Source organism: Pogoniulus pusillus, chromosome 7, assembly GCF_015220805.1.
Source record: "Pogoniulus pusillus isolate bPogPus1 chromosome 7, bPogPus1.pri, whole genome shotgun sequence".
Lineage (NCBI taxonomy): Eukaryota > Metazoa > Chordata > Aves > Piciformes > Lybiidae > Pogoniulus > Pogoniulus pusillus.
In genome coordinates, this window is record NC_087270.1 from 41463833 (window position 1) to 41483142 (window position 19310).

At 48.5% G+C, this 19310-nt stretch overlaps 1 protein-coding gene across 1 annotated transcript in view; it reads left to right on the top strand.

Annotated features, from left to right (window-relative positions):
- Positions 1 to 19310, top strand: part of PKHD1 (PKHD1 ciliary IPT domain containing fibrocystin/polyductin) — a 296674-nt gene that overhangs the window by 147781 nt on the left and 129583 nt on the right. The window contains exons 45-47 of the mRNA XM_064146703.1: positions 897 to 1031; positions 4602 to 4737; positions 7808 to 8054. Of these exons, the coding sequence (XP_064002773.1) occupies positions 897 to 1031; positions 4602 to 4737; positions 7808 to 8054 (518 nt within the window). The remainder of the gene's footprint in view (positions 1 to 896; positions 1032 to 4601; positions 4738 to 7807; positions 8055 to 19310) is intronic.

Consider the following 19310-nt stretch of genomic DNA (forward strand, 5'->3'; position numbering starts at 1 on the left):
ACAAGGTCTGGTAATGGCAGGACAAGGAGGAATGGGTTTGAACTGGCAGAGGGGAGACTGAAACTGGATGTTAGGCAGAAGTTGTTTGCAGTGAGGGTGGTGAGACACTGGCACAGGTTGCCCAGGGAGGTTGTGGAGCACAGAAGCACCCAATGTGATCAAAGATCTTTGATCACATTGGGTGCTTCTGTGCTCCACAACCTCCCTGGAGGTGTTCAAGGCCAGGTTGGATGAATCCTTGAGTGACCTGTTCTAGTGGGAAGTGTCTCTGCCTATGGCAGGTGGTTGGAACTGGCTGAGCTTTGAGGTCCCTTCCAACCTAACCCATTCTGTGACTCTGATTCTCCAATAAAATTACACTTTGCAGTTTTCTTCTTGTGCTTTGCCTGACTTCTAATTTCTCTTACTGTATGACTTAGCTTGCAGTAATAAGTACATTTATTCCTCTTTCCATGGGCTCCTCTTGAAGCAGTTTCCTTGCTGTTAGGTAACTATAAGCTTAGGTAACTCTGGATATTTTCAAAGCCTCTTTCTGCCATAGACATTAACTTCTTTACCTTACTATTCTTTCCAGTCAGAAACCCCAAACTATTTTGGCCATTTTTACTCTATTGTTGATTCTCAATTCTGATTTTCTTTCCTGTTGTTCTTTTTAAGTTCATTTAAAAATGAAAACATGCTAACAGATTGCACAGATCTTTACATCATGAATAGAAGGCAGAAAGCAGATAGCAAAGTAAGACTCTCAAACACTTAATACACCTTCAGTGCTTTTGTGTGGTTCTGCACTTCTGCTTTGCAGCTGTATTTCATCATAAGCAAAGCAGAGACATAAAGCAGTTCTTTTATTACTATCACTTAGTTTACCATGGTTCCTATATTCTGGTTTTACACAGATTTTCAGAAGCAGCCAGATTGGACTTCAACATTTCTGCATTTATGCTTGTGAAAGCTTTGGCATTGACATCACTGAAAGCCTTGGGAACTGTTCTGTGTCTAATAGCATTTTAATTGGCCATGTTGGGCAAAAGGTAAGCACTGCAGGAGTTATTTCCAATGTCTCTTGAGATACACAACAACCCTCCAATCAGGCTGAGGGAGCTGGGGGTGTGCAGCCTGCAGCAGAGGAGGCTCAGGGCAGAGCTCATTGCTGTCTGCAGCTCCCTGAAGGGAGGCTGTAGCCAGGTGGGGTTGGGCTCTGCTGCCAGGCAGCCAGCAGCAGAAGAAGGGGACAGAGGCTCAAGCTGTGCCAGGGCAGGTCTAGGCTGGATGTGAGGAGGAAGTTGTTGTCAGAGAGAGTGATTAGCATTGGAATGGGCTGCCCAGGGAGGTGGTGGAGTGGCTGTGGCTGGAGGTGTTGAAGCCAAGCCTGGCTGAGGCACTTAGTGCCATGGTCTGGTTGCTTGTTGAGGGCTGGGTGCTGGGTTGGGCTGGCTGAGCTTGGAGGTCTCTTCCACCCTGCTTGATTCTGTGATTCTAGGTTGTAATGCACATTCCCATCTACTCTTTACAACCCACCATTCAGACCCAAGCCCTGCTTGTCTTACACGATGAAGGATTTTAATAAGACATGTTAATTCTTTTCTCTGCTTGTGTTTTTCTCCAAGGTTGACATGGTCTCAGAAGCACCTTGGGGGTTGCACAGAACCTGGAGTTTTGAGAGAAAGCCTCATTTCTGTTAAAATAAGCTTTTCTAACAGAAATCCCTATATGCTTTTAGCTATAAGAAACAGAAGCAGAACCAGGTTTAGTTTAATGGTTTGAGAATGATGAGGGGGTAGGGCAGATTTTCTTTCTATCCTAGTTAGCATTTTGGTTTCATCTGCCCTCTCCTAGCATCATTGGTCCATCTGGAACACAGAGGTGCTACTTATTTACTTGAGAAGGAAAAATGCTCTCAAAATGTAACATTTGTTATTTATGCTCCAAATATGTTCTTCTTCCATTCATTTCTTCAGGCAGCTGGACAAAGTCCTTTGGGTGCTACCAGGTTGTTAACAGATTAATAACATGGATAACAATTAAATTTTAGTTACAGCTGGCCACAGCTCATGATTCTGATGGCTTTGTTTGTTTGGTTGGTTTGTTTTTCTTCTGCCCTGCTCAGTTTTTCTATTGTTGTTGTTGGTTTTCAAATTAATTTTCTTTCTGACTGTCAGAAAAAGAGTTTTAAATGAGTTTTCCATAGAAGCCCACAGAAAGAAACCTCTGCTGTGGATCTATTAAAGTATGCCTCACCAGTCCAGCCTTGCAGCATCCCAGGGACACAATGGATTTCTCTTGAACACCAAAGGGTGTCCAAGGATGTCTTTGTTTTTGCTTTGAAGGATCCAGGGAAGGACTCCGATGTTGTACTTGTTAAGAGATTTAGAGGCGCTCAGCTGTGCCTTGCTTCTTGCACTACCCCAGGGGGGTGATTATCTTTGATTATCTCATGATAAGAGCCTCCTTGTCATAATTTACATCTTAATTTATGTAATTCTCCCTTTAATAATGATGTCTCTTTAATATCAATTAAAACTTCATGACATTCATTTAATGGGAATCTTGGATATTCCCTTTCCCAGCCCTTCTAGTTTGTGAAAGAAGTGCTTTAAAACAAGATTGTTTTCTGGAAACATAAGGCCATTTAAAAGTTTGGGCTTTGATCAATTAAAGTATTAGTGGCAAGGCTAGAACCAGGGCATGTAAAAGCCAAGGGGAAGGCTTTTATTAGTTTCCAAGACCTTTATCAAGCCTCTACCATATTTTCATAAAGCAACTCGTTGGCTTTGTGGAGCCAGTGGAGGAAAAGTATTTCCTCCTGGAAAAGGAGATCTGAGAGAGATCAGAGAATCATAAAATCAGCCAGGGTGGAAGAGACCTCCAAGCTCAGCCAGTCCAACCTAGCACCCAGCCCTCAACAAGCAACCAGACCATGGCACTAAGTGCCCCAGCCAGGCTTGGCTTCAACACCTCCAGCCACACAGACTCCACCACCTCCCTGGGCAGCCCATTCCAATGCCAATCACTCTCTCTGCCAACAACTTCCTAACAACATCCAGCCTAGACCTCCCCTGGCACAGCTTGAGGCTGTGTCCCCTTGTTCTGTTGCTGCTTGCCTGGCAGCAGAGCCCAACCCCACCTGGCTACAGCCTCCCTGCAGGCAGCTGAAGACAGCAATGAGCTCTGCCCTGAGCCTCCTCTGCTGTAGGCTGCACACCCCCAGCTCCCTCAGCCTCTCCTCACAGGGCTGTGCTCCAGGCCCCTCCCCAGCTTGGAACAGAAGCTTTTATTAGTTTCCAAGACATTCATCAAGCCTCTGACATATTTTCATAAAGCAACTCATTGCCTTTCTGGAGCCAGTGGAGGAAAAGTGTTTCCTCCCGAAAAAGGAGAAGATCTGAGAGAGATGACACAGACTAGGGAGGAATTGGCTTCCCATGCTCTTTTTCTGTTTACTGTTTATTTCAATACAATCAATTAACTAGAAAGTAATAAAGTAAGTGGAAGTTATATGGAAGAAGAGGCAAGAGTAAGGAAAATAGCACTAGAATATTTCTGGCCGATTGGCTACCAGAAGCCAGGGATTTCTGCTTAGCAGTGACTAGGCAGAAGATGGTCTAAGGACCAAGGCCATCACCCTGAGTGTTTTGGCTTCTGGAGCTGCTGTGCCTTAGTGAGACTAAAGATAGCACCATCTCTTTGAAGTGATAAACTATAAAAGCCCATTTCATTCCACTTTTCCAATTAAAGAGGATGTTTTCACAGAGGGTGGATTTCTCAATTGATTCTCTATATGGCTTTTGAGAGTCGTTCTACAGAAGTGTTTATTGGCCTCAGAAACAGCACCACACATTCCTGCCAGCCCTCTTCCCCCCAGGCTACCTCCTAGCTCTGAGCGCATCCTTCTTCCAAACCTGTCTTCAAGATAAATCGTTGGAGAGATGTACACCTCTCCTGTGTCATGGCCTACAATCACCACACAATCTAGTTTGTCCGTTGTGCTTCCCATCACTTGTGGCTTTTGCTCTTCCTTTTCATGTGTTATGTGTTCTGCTGCCTCACTGATGCACTTCTTGTTCTGATAGACTCTGCAGGCAACCAGAGCTTTGAAGAGAGCCCAGCTTAAATGCTTTTCCCCATCCCTAGTCACACAAAAGGGCTTTGAGTCTGAGCAGTCAGGTCCTTAGGACATAAATCAGGGTGCTGCACTTTGTAGAGCAGGGACATTTCCTGCCTGCTGCACAAAGCAAGGCAAATTAAAGGGACCAGAAACAAATCTACTCCCTGTACGTTCCAGGTGGATTCTTTCTTCCCAGGGTATGTGCAATTTCTTTTCCCTGCTAATGTCCAACCTTAGCTTCTGTGCAGCAGTTCAGACAAAGCAAGCAAGAGATGACCACCCTGGATGTGATACTGTCACATGCTGCAAATAGGGAAAGAAGCAGATGCCAGAATTTGCAAAGCAATGGCTTAGATGTGTCCTTCAGACAGGGTTTATTGCCCCACAGCCATGGAACTGATTGCAGTCACATGCTTGAGTCCCAGACACTGCATTCTGGACTCCTTCAAACTGGAGATTAATCAATTTCCCTGTGCTCTCAATTTCTTCATTGCAGGGCAGGACCTGTATGTCATCAGGCCTAAAAACGCCCAGAAGGTATCAGCTACTCATCTCCAACACAGCTTTCAGGAACTTTGATGGGAACACTTGCACAGCAATCAGGACTTGCTCTGGCTGCCACCAAGGGCAGGGTGAGTTTGAGTTGCACTTGTTTACCAGGGCTCCCACAGCCCTTGCCTTCCTCTCATCTCAGATTCAGCTGTTTAGAAGTCCACAGTTTCCACAGACAACTGCTGACAGATATTTCAGCTGAATCCCACCAGAAAACAACCCCAACCAACCAAACCCCAGGTATGAGGCCAGGGTTTGGTTTTCTTTTCTTTTCTTTCACTATGTTTGGTGTAAGTGAATTAGCAAGGGCTGGGTTTGAAGTGTTTGTGTTCCTGTCCTCCTTAGGTTGCACTGTCTTAAGGGTTTTCAAACTGTCACTCTCTCTGTTTCACTTCCCAGCTGAGACAGATGGGTAATTAGGAAGGTGATGATAGGACTGGAGAGCCTCTTTCATGAGGAAAGCCTCAGAGACTTGGGGCTGTTTAGCCTGGAGAAGAGCAGACTGAGAGGAGAGCTCAGCAGTGATTACCAATATCTAAAGGGGAGGGTGGGGTGGGGGGCTGGTGGTGTTCAAGCAGATGGGGCCAAACTCTTTTCAGCAATGCAGAGGTAAGAACAGAGGGCACAAACGAGACCACAGGAGGCTTCACTTGAACTCAAGGAGTAAACCCTTTACTTTGAGGGTGACACAGCACTGCATAGGCTGCCCAGGGAGGTGGTGAAGTCTTCTCTGGAGAATCCATAGGTTACACAGGACATATTCCTGTGTAGCCTGATCTAGGTGTACTGTGTTACAGCAAGGAGGTTCAACTAGATGATCTCCAGGGGACCTTTCTGATCCTCACCACTCTGTCATTCTTTGGCAGTAGCTCTTTCCCATTCACAGGGAGGCACATTATGGTGATAACGTAGATGCAAGAGAAACGCTGTGCTGGGTGTGCAGCTCAGGTGATCTAGGGAAATCCCTGAGGTAGGATTGTAGAGATAAGTCTAATAACCAGTCCTGACAGAATCACAGAATCCTACAATCATAGAATAGCAGGGATTGGAAAGGGCCTATGGAGATGATAAAATCATAGAATCAAGCAGGTTGGAAGAGAGCTCCAAGCTCAGCCAGCACAACCTAGCACCCAGCCCTCAACAATCAACCAGACCATGGCACTAAGTGCCCCAGCCAGGCTTGGCTTCAACTCCTCCAGGCACAGAGACTCCAGCCAGTGTGGGTTTAGGAAGGGCAGGTCCTGCCTGACCAACCTGATCTTCTTTTATGATCAGTTCCCTGCTTGGTGAATATGGGGCAGGCTGTGGGTGTAGCTTACCTGGACTGCAGCAAAGCCTTTGACAGCGTCTGCCACAACAAGCCCCTGGCACAGCTGGCAGCTTGTGGCTTGGAGACTTTATACTTGTAGCCAGGTGGGGGTGGCCTCTTCTCCCAGGCAGCCACAAATAGAACAAGGGGACACAGTCTCAAGTTGTGCTGGGGGAGGTACAGGCTGGATGTTAGGAGGAAGTTGTTGGCAGAGAGAGTGATTGGCATTGGAATGGGCTGCCCAGGGAGGTGGTGGAGGCACCGTCCCTGGAGGTGTTCAAGAAAAGCCTGCATGAGGCACTTAGTGCCATGGTCTGGTTGACTGGATAGGGCTGGGTGCTAGGTTGGACTGGCTGAGCTTGGAGGTCTCTTCCAACCTGCTTGATTCTATTCTATTCACTGCAAACAGACTTCATCCTGCTTCTTCATTGTTGGAGGTTAAATTTCAAGAGTGATGATTTCTTTAACAGCTACACCAAAACCTTGCAGAATCTCCAATCTATCTACCATGGTTTTTAGGCAGAGGTATCCTTGGGTTTGCACTGATTTCATTGTCTCAGTGGAAGGAGGTTTTATACACTGACTTTACTCTGCTGCTTCATTGTTGGTGGTGAAATTTCAAGTGCAATGTTTTCTATAACAGCTACAACCAAACCTTGCAGAATTTCCAATCTCCTACCTCAGGCCAGCCTAAACCTTAGGTGAATTTACCTAAGATAATGTGTAAACTAAGCATCTTCTTGAGCTTTGAAGAGGTACCCAAAGGCTCTTTGAAGAATGTTCCAGCTGCAATTGCCTCTTAAATATATTTATATATAAATGAACAGTGCCCTGCAATAATAGAGAGAAAATGAGGTCAGAGCACAGGAGGAATGATAAAATCTGACTCAGGGAGGCTGTAACTCAGGATGGGGAAGTCAAATAATGACCAATGTGGGGCATCAGTGCTGATGCAAAAGCTGACTTGTTCTGATTCGTGGGGCAATGATTTTCTGATATTTCTGGGAATATGAATGTGTTCAAAAAGCTTTGGGACTTTAGTCTTCATGAATAGTCCTCCTTCTGTAACTGTCTGCATTACAGTGGTGAGAACATCCTCCAGCCACACTTTTCAACCAAGGCTTTATTGTGCCAGGTGCTGTACATGTGCACACAAGTATACACACACACACACAAGCAGTTCTTATCTCTAAAGAATGTACTTCATTAACAAGGCAGAGAGGGTCTAGAAGAGTGACTGTTTTGGGGGCTGTAACTCTTGGCAGTGGGACTTGGGAAGAAATGTTTGGGTGCACTGAAAAGCTGTTGGTAAGGCCAGGAGCAGTGCCTAGATCAGAGGAGTCTGTAAGCACAAGTTTTGTCATAGCAAGGTGCTGCACAGGCTGGACCTGGCCTTAGAAGAACAATGGCAGCTCCTAAACCACCTCGACTCTTTGTTTCCCCAAATCCCCTCTTCTTGCTGGCTCAGCAGACATTTTTCCACAGCAAAGGTGGAATGAAGCTGATCTCTTTCTCTCCAAAAACAGTCTCAAGCTGTGCCAGGGGAGATCTAGGCTGGATGTGAGGAGGAAGTTGTTGGCAGAGAGAGTGCTTGGCATTGGAATGGGCTGCCCAGGGAAGTGGTGGAGTCGCCATGCCTGGAGGTGTTCAAGAAAAGCCTGGCTGGGGCACTTAGTGCCATGGTCTGGTTGACTGGCTAGGGCTGGGTGCTAGGTTGGAGTGGCTGAGCTTGGAGGTCTCTTCCAACCTGCCTGATTCTCTGATTCTCTGATTCTATATCTTCAGGCCTATTACTTGGAGAGGTCAGTCTCTGTTTCTGAAGTGCTGCTTGTTTCCCCCAGGTGGGTTTACAGTGAGAGCTGAACGTTTGACCTTCATCAACTCACCTATGCAAGTGTCCTTCCCCTTCCCTCACTCTGCCATCCTGGAGGACCTCGATGGCTCTGTGACAGGGCAGAAGGGAAGTCGCCTCCTCGCTTCGGCAGATACGCTTCCAGCATGGTGCACAGCCAGTGCCAACCTCAGCCAAGCCTCTGCTGGCAGTGTTTGTGGCAGGGACTCTGTTTTCCACCGTCTGTCTCTTCATTTGTAAGTAACCATTCCACTTGCAATGTGTTGGCCTGGGTGGTGCTTAGCAAGTTCTATATTAAGAGATCTGCTGGGTCTGAATGAAGCCCCAGAGCTCCTGTCTCTCTGCTGGGTCCCTACCTAGGTCAGAAACCAGCACACTGGCATACCTTAGTCCATGTTGTTGCCTGCCTGATCTCTGGCATTGGTTTTGTTCTAGCTGCATGCTCTCATTCAGTTCTCAGGCACGATTTGAGAGACAGCAGAGGGACCATGCCCAACCTGCAGTTTGTATGTAGGAATCGTCCCAAGCACAACTCCAGGCTGGGTGGTGAATGGCTGAGAGCAGCCCTGAAGAAAAGGACCTGGGGGTCTGGGGTGATGAAGAGCTCAACAGGAGCCTGCAGTGTGTGCTGGGCTGCAGCAAGAGCAGTGTGGGCAGCAGGGCAAGGGAGGGGATTCTGCCCCTTGGCTCTGCTCTCCTCAGACCCCACCTGCAGTCCTGGGTGCAGTTCTGGAGCCCCCAGCACAAGGACATGGAACCATTGGAGCCAGTCCAGAGGAGGACCAGGAAGATGCTGAGAGGGCTGCAGCAGCTCTGCTCTGAGGACAGGCTGAGAGAGTTGGGGCTCTGCAGCCTGGAGAGGAGAAAGCTTCAAGACCTTGGAGTGGCCTTCCAGTACCTGAAGGGGACCTACAGGAGGGCTGGGGAAGAACTGTTGACAAGGTCTGGTAATGACAGAATGAGGAGGAATGGGTTTAAACTGGCAGAGAGGAGATTGAAAGTGGATGTTAGGCAGAAGTTGTTAGCAGTGAGGGTGGTGAGACACTGGCACAGGTTGCCCAGGGAGGCTGTGGCTGCTCCCTTCCTGGAGGTGTTCAAGGCCAGGCTGGATGAGGCCCTGAGTGACCTGTTCTAGTGGGAGGTGTCCCTGCCTATGGCAAGGGGTTGGAACTGGCTGAGCTTTGAGGTCCCTTCCAGCCTAAACCATTCTATGGTTCTACGATCATGTGCTTGGGAGGGGATCTAGTTTTGTGGAAGGCTCTGTGAGTTATGGGTGCCACTTAGCCTCAAAGGCAGGGGACAGTTTTTGCCTCTCTTATTTACTAATTTAGATGTGACCTCACCATGTTCAATGTTTCTGAGCTGTTCTCAGCAAGCTGCTTACCTCTCTCACTCTGCTGTCCTATCTGTAACTCCTACTAGCACTACTTCATATCCTACCTTGTGTCCTAGGATACAGACAGTTCTTTTCCACCAGCTTTGATGGTTTTACAGCTCCCACTTGTCCCTGTTGCTGCACTTGGGTCCCCAAGCTGGACTTCTTCCTGCTTTTGAGCAGCTGGCAGCTGGAGAGATCCAGGGGAGAAATACTGCTCAGCCAAGTACTGTTCATGACTTGCGCTACCCAAAGAGGACACTTGTGTGTTCCTGGCATAGAAAATCCAACAAACAAACAAAAGGTGGGGGGGAGGTGTGAAAAAGGGTCTTAGTGTTCTCACCACCATGCCTGCTTTCCTTACCATGCTCATCTTCATGTCCCAGGGCCCTGCTCAACAGTTCACTTTCTTTTGGAAGTGCAAGTCTGAGCCATTATCCAGTTGCTGTTTCAGGTTAGTAGTACACAGGCAGAAATCCTGAAGTGCTCTGTCAGAGGGCTGTTAATATTTCATGTGTGTCTTAGAATTCATGACTTAGAAGAAGGAGGAAAACCAAAACTCTTCCCAAGCAGGGAAAAAGAAACCATCAAATGTTCCATGGAAGGGGGAAACCATAAGACTCTGAGCTACCTGCAAAGTGTGCATCTGATTACTGTTTCCCATCATGAAAACAAAAGCCTGCAATAAATTAAGAGCTGAGGATACTTCTGCTTTAACAACAAGCATAGTGGGTAGAAGACAAACTGCAGTTGTGCTAAGTGTTTTTTCTGGACTGTGAGGTCTTAGGCAAATCAATTCCCTTTCGAGTCTGTGTTTACCTTGATTATAGAGACTACCAGATCTTTGGGTCAATGTTGTGTGGGTGGATGGAACTTCTCCCACTGCCTGCAGTGTGATTTGAGGCCTTTAGAATGCTCCCACAGTGAAACTGTTAATAATTCAAGAGAGATAATGCATTTGGTGCACCTCATTTCTTCTTGCCTCAAAAGGTGGTTAAAGGGTGAGTACAAATAGGAATTAATCTGCACCATTGCTGGTGACTCTGGAAATATTTCAGCCCTGCCTTCAGTTTCATCTTCTCAGTAAACTCCTTGGGCAACCTGTTCTGGGGTCTCACCATCCTCACTGTAAAGAATTTGTTTAAAAAAAAAAAACCACAACCCTTTCTTTAAAAAACAAACAAACCAAACCCAAGCACCTTGGGCATTTCTTGTCTCTGTCCTGCTCTTCTTCATCCATCAACTTCCAGGCAAATAGAGATCCATTTCCAGGCCTGCACTGCTGTAGAATCATAGAACTAGTCAGGGTTGGAAGGGAACAGAAGGATCAGCCAGTTCGAGGCTGAGGGAGCTGGGGTTGCTTAGCCTAGAGAAGAGGAGGCTCAGGGGTGACCTCATTGCCGTCTACAACTCCCTGAAGGGACACTGTAGCCAGGTGGGGGGTGGCCTCTTCTCCCAGGTAACCACCAATAGAACAAGGGGACAGAGTGTCAACCTGTGCCAGGAGAGGTCTAGGCTGGATGTTGTTAGGAAGTTGTTGTCAGAGAGAGTGATTGGCATTGGAATGGGCTGCCCAGGGAAGTGGTGGAGGCACCGTCCCTGGAGGTGTTCAAGGCAGGATTGGATGTGGCACTTGGTGCCATGGTCTAGCCTTGAGAATTGTGGTAAAGGGTTGGACTTGATGATCTATGAGGTGTCTTCCAACCTTGGTGATACTGTGATACTGTGATACTGTGAAAAGACTGGATGAGGCACTTAGTGCCATGGTCTAGTTGACTGGATAGGGCTGGGGGATAGGTTGGGTTGGATGATCTTGGAGGTCTCTTCCAACCTGGTTGATTCTATGATTCTGTGATTCCAACCCCCTTGCCATAGGCAGGGACACCTTACCCTAGAGCAGGCTGCACACAGCCTCACACAGCCTGGCCTCAAACACCTCCAGCCATGGGGCCTCAACCACCTCCCTGGGCAACCCAGTCCAGCCTCTCACCACTCTCCTGCTCAACAACTTCCTCCTCACCTCCAGCCTGTACCTACCCATCGCCAGCTTTCGCTGTAGCAAACGCCTTCTTCATGCCGTCCAGTTGAAAGTTAAACTGATGTGTCACTTAAGCACCCTTTAAAGAGGACTTTAATGTCTTTTAAAAATGTAATTGAAGCTTATAAAAGTCCTTATAAATTTCTGTGTGAGCAAGTTATTGAGCAGTCTGAAGAGCAGCTTATACCAACGGCACGGCGCAGGATGGCTGCAGGCTAGATAGGGCTGCTCCAAATGCCACCGCTTCCCTGCTCTGTCATGAAAATATGAATCTCTGCTCATATTAAAACAAATTTTCATGTTTGAAAAAAAATTTGTCATAATGTGATTAAGTGGCTTTAAAAGTTTCTTCACATTATGCATAATTTTTACAAGAGGAGAGCATTAGAATTAATCAGCAGCCAGGCAGCACCTCGCGGCAAAGGGGACTCCAAACACGGTGCAGCTGCACAAGTTTACCTCTTGTGCCTTTTCATTTGCTTTCCTCTTATCACTGAAGAAACCTGGGATTTGCTCAGTTCAAGTCTTTTGTTGCTCCCCTCTTTAGTCTGCTGCAGAGGGAAAGATTAACTTTCTTCTTCATAGCCTTCATTCCTAAAGCTGGTCTAATATCCTCTCCTGTAGTGCATGCATTCAGTTGCTGCAAACCCAGCCGCTGCTGCTGGGCTGCTGTGAGAAGAATGGCAGACCTCCTGCCTCTGTGCCTTTGAGTCTTGAGAGGAGTTAAAATGGTTACTTGAGGTTTGATTTTCTGTTGATGTGTACTTACTGTGGAGCCTTCACTTGAACACCCATGGAGCATTCTGGAGACTTTTAAGGCCTGCCTGGATGTGCTCCTCTGTGATCTGCGCTAGATGGTGTGGTGTGGCAGGGGGATTGGGCTGCCCAGGGAGGTGGTGGAGTTGCCATCCCTGGAGGTGTTAAAAAAAAAGACTAGATGAGACACTTAGTGCCATGGTTTGGTGCTAGGTTGGGCTGCATGAGCTTGGAGGTCTCTTCCAATCTGCTTGATTCTATGATTCTATGACTCAATGATTTCTTTGGGTCCCTCCCAACCCCTAATATCCTGTGATCCTGTAACCCACCTGCTGTGAAACACCCTCACAGTCACACATTCCTCTCAGTGTCTATGTGCTCAGTTGCTGTCTGATCATGTCTTACAGAATCACAGAATGTTAGGGGTTGGAAGGGAGCTCCAGAGATCATAGTCCAACCACCCTGCCAAAAAGGGATCACCAAGGCAGGATGCACAGAAATGCATCCAGGCACGCTTCGAAACTCTCCAGAGGAGACTCCACAGCCTTTCTGGGCAGCCTGCTCCAGTGCTTCTTCACCCTCAGCATGAAGTTTCTCCTCATTTTGAGGTGGAACCTCCTGTGGTCTAGCTTGTGCCCATTGTTCCTTGTCCTACTGCCAGGCACCACTGAAAAGAGACTGGCACCTTTGTCCTGACACCCACCCCTCAGGTATTTATAGGCATTGATAAGATCCCCTCTCACCCTTCTCAAGACTAAACAGACCCACTTCTCTGTCTTACTTCATACAAGAGATGTTCACGTCCCCAAGTCATCTTTACAGAATCATAGAATCACAGAATCAAGCAGTTGGGAAGAGAGCTCCAAGCTCAGCCAGCCCAACCTAGCACCCAGCCCTGGCCAATCAACCAGACCATGGCACTAAGTGCCCCAGCCAGGCTTGGCTTCAATACCTCCAGGGATGATGCCTCCATCACCTCCCTGGGCAGCCCATTCCAATGCCAATCACTCTCTCTGCCAGGAACTTCCTCCTAACATCCAGCCTATACCTCCCCTGGCACAGCTTGACACTCTGTCCCCTTCTTCTCTTGCTGCTTACCTGGCAGCAGAGCCCAACCCCACCTGGCTACAGCCTCCCTGCAGGCAGCTGCAGACAGCAATGAGCTCTGCCCTGAGCCTCCTCTGTTGCAGGCTGCACACCCCCAGCTCCCTCAGCCTCTCCTCACAGGGCTGTGCTCCAGGCCCCTCCCCAGCCTTGCTGCCCTTCTCTGGACACCTTCCAGCACCTCAACATCTCTCTTGAATTGGAGAGCCCAGAACTGGACACAGCACTCAAGGTGTGTATAATCTATATGCCTGTGCCTGGTAAACTCAAGGCAGTCTCCAGGCAGTTCAGGTTGCACTGAGACAGTGAGCAATAGCAGCAGGCAGTATCAAGCAGCAAGCAAAGAGGAGTACAATGGCCAAACACCTTGTGTTACCTGCTCATCTCTTTTTATCCCTACAGCTTGAGACCAATGGGCCTTTGGACCTAGATTAGCCAATCAGAACTTTCCCAACTTGACCACATTAGGTGAAATCAGGGCTTTTGTTTTGCTTTCCTACAGTTGCTTTGCCCAGCACAGGAGGAGGGGGAGCAGGGGAATGTGCCTGGGCAAGCCAGAGTCCTTTGACTCAATAGCTCCAGGGTCATTGCCCTCCTTCCTGCAGTTGCTCCTCCCCATAGCAGAAGGAGGAAGAGCAGAAAAACATGTCTGGGCAGGCCAGGACATGGATAAACGTATTTTGGCCAACCCAGGCCTACCACGACAGGGGGTTGGACTCAATGAATCATAGAATCATAGAATCAACCAGGTTGGAAGAGACCTCCAAGATCATCGAGTCCAACCTAGCACCCAGCCCTATCCAATCAACTACACCATGGCACTAAGTGCCTCAGCCAGGCTTTTCTTGAAGACCCCCAGGGACGGTGCCTCCACCACCTCCCTGGGCAGCCCATTCCAATGCCAATCACTCTCTCTGTGAAGAACTTCTTCCTAACATCCAGCCTATACCTACCCTGGCACAACTTGAGACTGTGTCCCCTTGTTTTATTGCTGGTTACCTGGGAGAAGAGGCCAACCCCCACCTGGCTACAATGCCCCTTCAGGTAGTTGTAGGCAGTAATAAGCTCACCCCTGAGCCTCCTCTTCTCCAGGCTAAACAGGCCCAGTTCCCTCAACCTCTCCCCATAGGATTTGTGTTCCAGGCCCCTCACCAGCTTTGTTGCCCTTCTCTGGACATGTTCCAGCACCTCAACATCTTTCTTGAATTGAGGGGCCCAGAACTGGACACAGTACTCAAGGTGTGGCCTGACCAGTGCTGAGTACAGGGGAAGAATAACCTCCCTTGTCCTACTGGCCACACTGTTCCTGATGCAGGCCAGGATGCCATTGGCTCTCTTGGCCACCTGGGCACACTGCTGGCTCATCTTCAGCTTACTCTCTATCAGTACCCCCAGGTCCCTTTCCTCCTGGCTGCTCTCAGCCACTCAGTCCCCAGCCTGTAGCACTGCTTGGGGTTATTGTGGCCGAAGTGCAGAACCCTGCACTTGGCCTTGTTAAATCTCATCCCATTGGCCTCTGCCCACCCATCCAGCCTGTCCAGGTCCCTCTGCAGGGCTCTCCTACTCTGGAGGTCCCTTCAAACCTTTAACTTTCTGTGATTCTCTGACTCTGTGATTCATGTCCTTGGTCTCTCAACAAAGACACACACACTGAAAGCATCTGAAAAGGCTTAATTCTTGGCAATGAAAAGAACATAACCTGAGTTTGGGTCCAGCATCAAACCTGTGAAGTGTTTGGTATGGTCATAACTTGGAGTTGGCAATGGTTAGCAAGGAATTGGACTGCTGGTATAAACATTGGGTGTCCCATTTGAAATTTGCTGCTGTAGTGATTCCTGTTTCACAAGAGGGATAATCAGAGTGGATTATTCCCCTAACGTATCAAACAGAAAGCGTTTGGAGCTCACCACAGTGCTTGCCTTCATACACGCAGATATGGACCCTTAGGATAAGTAAGTTAATGGTAAACATAAACATGAGAGCTAATATTTGTTCTTCTCAGTGCTGTGATTGGTTTAATAAACCCTTTGTGGCCCATCTACGCCGAGCAGTTCTGCACAATGCACTGGAGCTAAATTGCAGGAAGAGTTTTCCTGCCATCACGACTGGCAAATTGTGACTCAGGCTGTAGAGTCCTACCCAGCACTCCTGCCATATTTCTAAAGCAAATTGCTGCTTAATTGAAACCTGCTTCCATACAAAAATGCAGCCTCTTCCACCACTCACCCTAGTTTTGTGTCTTTCCTTCCAGTCTGGAAAGGCTCCCAGCAGTTTGAAGCGAGGGTTAATTTTGCATTAAGACCATTGCCTCCAAGTTTCTTTCAAATAAAGCCAGGGGAAGTGGAGGGGAAGGCTCTTCCCTCTGATAATGAAGCTCTCTGTGCTAATGATGCGTGCAGGCTCCCTCAGATCCTCTGGATTAGAAATGGTCGTGTGTGTGAGAGCTACTCTGCTTCATTAGCATTGAGGAGAGGTAGATTGGTGGCTATTTAGGGCACAGTGATTTCACTGTGGCTATTTAGAGCAAGCAGAAATGGTGCTAATTGGGGCTGGTAATTCTATTAGCAGAGTGCTTCCATTTCTGGTCTCTCCTTTGGCATATAGGTGAAAAAAAACCCTAAGCACACTGACATCTTTTCAAGGGCTCATTGTTGTCTTGTACCAGTTAACCTCTATGCAGGGCTGCAAAGATTTTCAGGTTGCCCAAATATTTGGTTTATTTGGCTGGTGCTCAGATAGGAGTAAGGTATATGTTTGTGGGTGGCAACACCTTGAGGAAGGTATGTAAAAGTTAGGGACACAGTATGCTAGGTCAAGGAAAGGCCAGAAATGTCAGGCCATGAGATATCTCCTGCTCCCAGGTTCATAGATCATAGAATCAAGCAGGTTGGAAGAGAGCTCCAAGCTCATCCAGCCCAACCCAGCACCCAGCCCTCAACAAGCAACCAGACCACGGCACTAAGTGCCCCAGCCAGGCTTGGCTTCAACACCTCCAGGCACAGAGACTCCACCACCTCCCTGGGCAGCCCATTCCAATGCCAATCACTCTCTCTGCCAGGAACGTCCTACTAACATCCAGCCTAGACCTCCCCTGCCACAACTTGAGACTCTGTCCCCTTCTTCTGCTGCTGCTTGCCTGGCAGCAGAGCCCAACCCCACCTGGCTACAGCCTCCCTGCAGGCAGCTGCAGACAGCAATGAGCTCTGCCCTGAGCCTCCTCTGCTGCAGGCAGCACATCCCCAGCTCCCTCAGCCTCTCCTCACAGGGTTTGTGTTCTAGGCCCCTCCCCAGCCTTGTTGCCCTTCTCTGGACACCTTCCAGCACCTCAACATCTCTCTTGCATGGAGGAGCCCAGAACTGGACACAGCACTCAAGATGTGGCCTGAGCAGTGTTGAGTACAGGGGAAGAAGAACCTCCCCCATCCTGCTGGCCACACTGCTCCTGAGCCAGCCCAGGATACCATTGGCTCTCTTGGCCACCTGGGCACACTACTGGATAAAAAATTAACTTCATGGGGAGGGTCAGGGATTCCTGACTGCTGTGGCATGAAACTGCTCTGCAGACCCCCTAAGCAGAGGGAGGTGAACCGAAAAACAGGAGAGAATGGACACAGGTGCCTGCCAGAAGGGGCAAGGGAAAACCCTTCCAGCCCCTCTCACCTCCTCAGTTGCCCTTGCACAACAGATACAGGGCACTAGAGGTTGAGGGTGAGATGGTTTTGGATGCAAAAGCATGGCCATCTGGGGGGCTAACTAAAGTAATGCAAAGCCTTCTTCCTCAGGAAGGCTTTCCAGCATGAAAACAAATGGCTTTCTCCAAACAAAGATTCTCCAGTGTCACAGCTGGACTTTGTGATCTTAAAGATCCTTTCCAGCCCAAATGACTCTATGATTCTGTGATCCCAAAGACTGTGATTCTTCTCCTCTACTGCGCTCTGCTGAGACCCCACCTGCAGTACTGCAGCCAGTTCTGGAGCCCCCATTACAAGAGGGCTGTGGAGATGCTGGAGTGTGTCCAGAGCAGGGCCAGGAGGATGCTCAGAGGCTGCAGCAGCTCTGCTGTGAGCACAGCCTGAAAGAGTTGGGGCTGTGCAGGCTGGAGCAGAGGAGGCTCCCAGGGGACCTTCTTGTGGCCTTCCAGCATCTGAAGGGGGCTACAAAAAAGCTGGGGAGGGACTTTTTAGTCTCTCAGGGAGTGGCAGAACTGGGAGGAATGGAACAAGGCTGGCGATGGGTAGGTTTGGGCTGGAGGTGAGGAGGAAGTTGTTGAGCAGGAGAGTGGTGAGAGGCTGGAATAGGTTGCCCAGGGAGGTGGTTGAGGCCCCATGGCTGGAGGTGTTTGAGGCCAGGCTGTGTGAGGCTGTGTGCAGCCTGCTCTAGGGTAGGGTGTCCGTGCCCATGGCCGAGGGGTTGGACCTAGTTGATCCTTGTGGTCCCTTCCAACCCTGACTGAATCTATGATTCTATGACTCTGTGACTCACAGTGAGTCATCAAATCATAGAGTGGTTTGAGTTGGAAGGGATGTTGAAGTTCATCTAATTCCAAACCCCCTCCCATAGGCAGGGACAACTTCCACTAAATCAAACTGTTCAAAGCCCCATCCAACCTGACCTCACTGAACACTTCCAGGAATGGTTCATCCACAGCTTCTCTGGGCAACCTGTTCCAGTGTCTCACCACCCTTGCAAGTGAAGCATTTCTTCCTAATACCTACTCCAAAACTCTATGGGCAGCATGGAATTGCCACCTAACCTCCTGACAGATAAAGTGGTGACATGGATCTCTCCCTATATCCCAGCAGGATTACCCCTTCCAGCATTTCTTCTCTGTCTTTAAAACTTCCTGGCAGTACTGCAGAGAGGTCCCTGAGGAAAGCAGTTCAAGATGTCTCATTAGAGTTTTCCAGCCATGAAGACTAGAATGAGTAATGAGCAAACCCTCGTGGACTTAGTGTGCACAGGGGATGGAGACGAGTCCTTGTCACTTGCTGTGGCATTGTGCACCTCTGTAACTCACTAAAGCACTTTTCTCACGTGCAGGAGAGCTTACCACTGCACCACATTGTGTGTGGCTAGAAATGTTCTCCTGAACACCTGTGCAGGTGCTGATAACTCTGCCAATGATGTGCTTGTTGTCATTTGCTTGCTTAATTAGCAGCCTAATATCCTGGTCCAGTTAATGCCTGTAAGAGGAGGTTTATTAGTAGTACGAAAGCTGTTTAAGGCTTATAAACTCCTTCCAGTCAGTTTCATTGGTCTGCCAATACCTTCTGGTTGAGTGATTCTCTGCTGATTCACACTACTCCTGTTTCCTGTCGCTGTTTCTCAGCTCAATGTTTCTGTATAGCCAGAAAGTCCTTTGCCAAAGTGACAGCCCCCAGCATAACAAAACCAGAGCTGAAGCCCAAGTGACAGCCACCAGCATAACAAAACCAAACCAAAGCTGAAGCCCAAGTGACAGCCACCAGCATAACAAAACCAAACCAGAGCTGAAGCCCAAGTGACAGCCACCAGCATAACAAAACCAAACCAGAGCTGAAGCCCAAGTGACAGCCACCAGCATAACAAAACCAAACCAGAGCTGAAGCCCAAGTGACAGCCACCAGCACAACAAAACCAAACCAGAGCTGAAGCCCAAGTGACAGCCACCAGCATAACAAAACCAAACCAGAGCTGGCTGAAGCCCAAGTGACAGCTACCAGCACAACAAAACCAAACCAGAGCTGAAGCCCAAGTGACAGCCACCAGCATAACAAAACCAAACCAGAGCTGAAGCCCAAGTGACAGCCACCAGCACAACAAAACCAAACCAGAGCTGAAGCCCAAGTGACAGCCACCAGCATAACAAAACCAAACCAGAGCTGAAGCCCAAGTGACAGCCACCAGCATAACAAAACCAAACCAGAGCTGAAGCCCAAGTGACAGCCACCAGCACAACAAAACCAAACCAGAGCTGAAGCCCAAGTGACAGCCACCAGCATAACAAAACCAAACCAGAGCTGATTCTAAAAGAGAAAACCTTCTTCCATGTTGACTGCTATTGCAATTATATCTCTCTCTCTGAAGCAGCAAGAGGGAAACCAACCAAAAAAAAATTGTGTCAAGTTGTGCCAGAGGAGGTCGAGGCTGGATGGATGTTAGGAGGAAGTTGTTGGCAGAGAGAGTGATTGGCATTGGAATGGGCTGCCCAGGGAGGTGGTGGAGGCATCATCCCTGGAG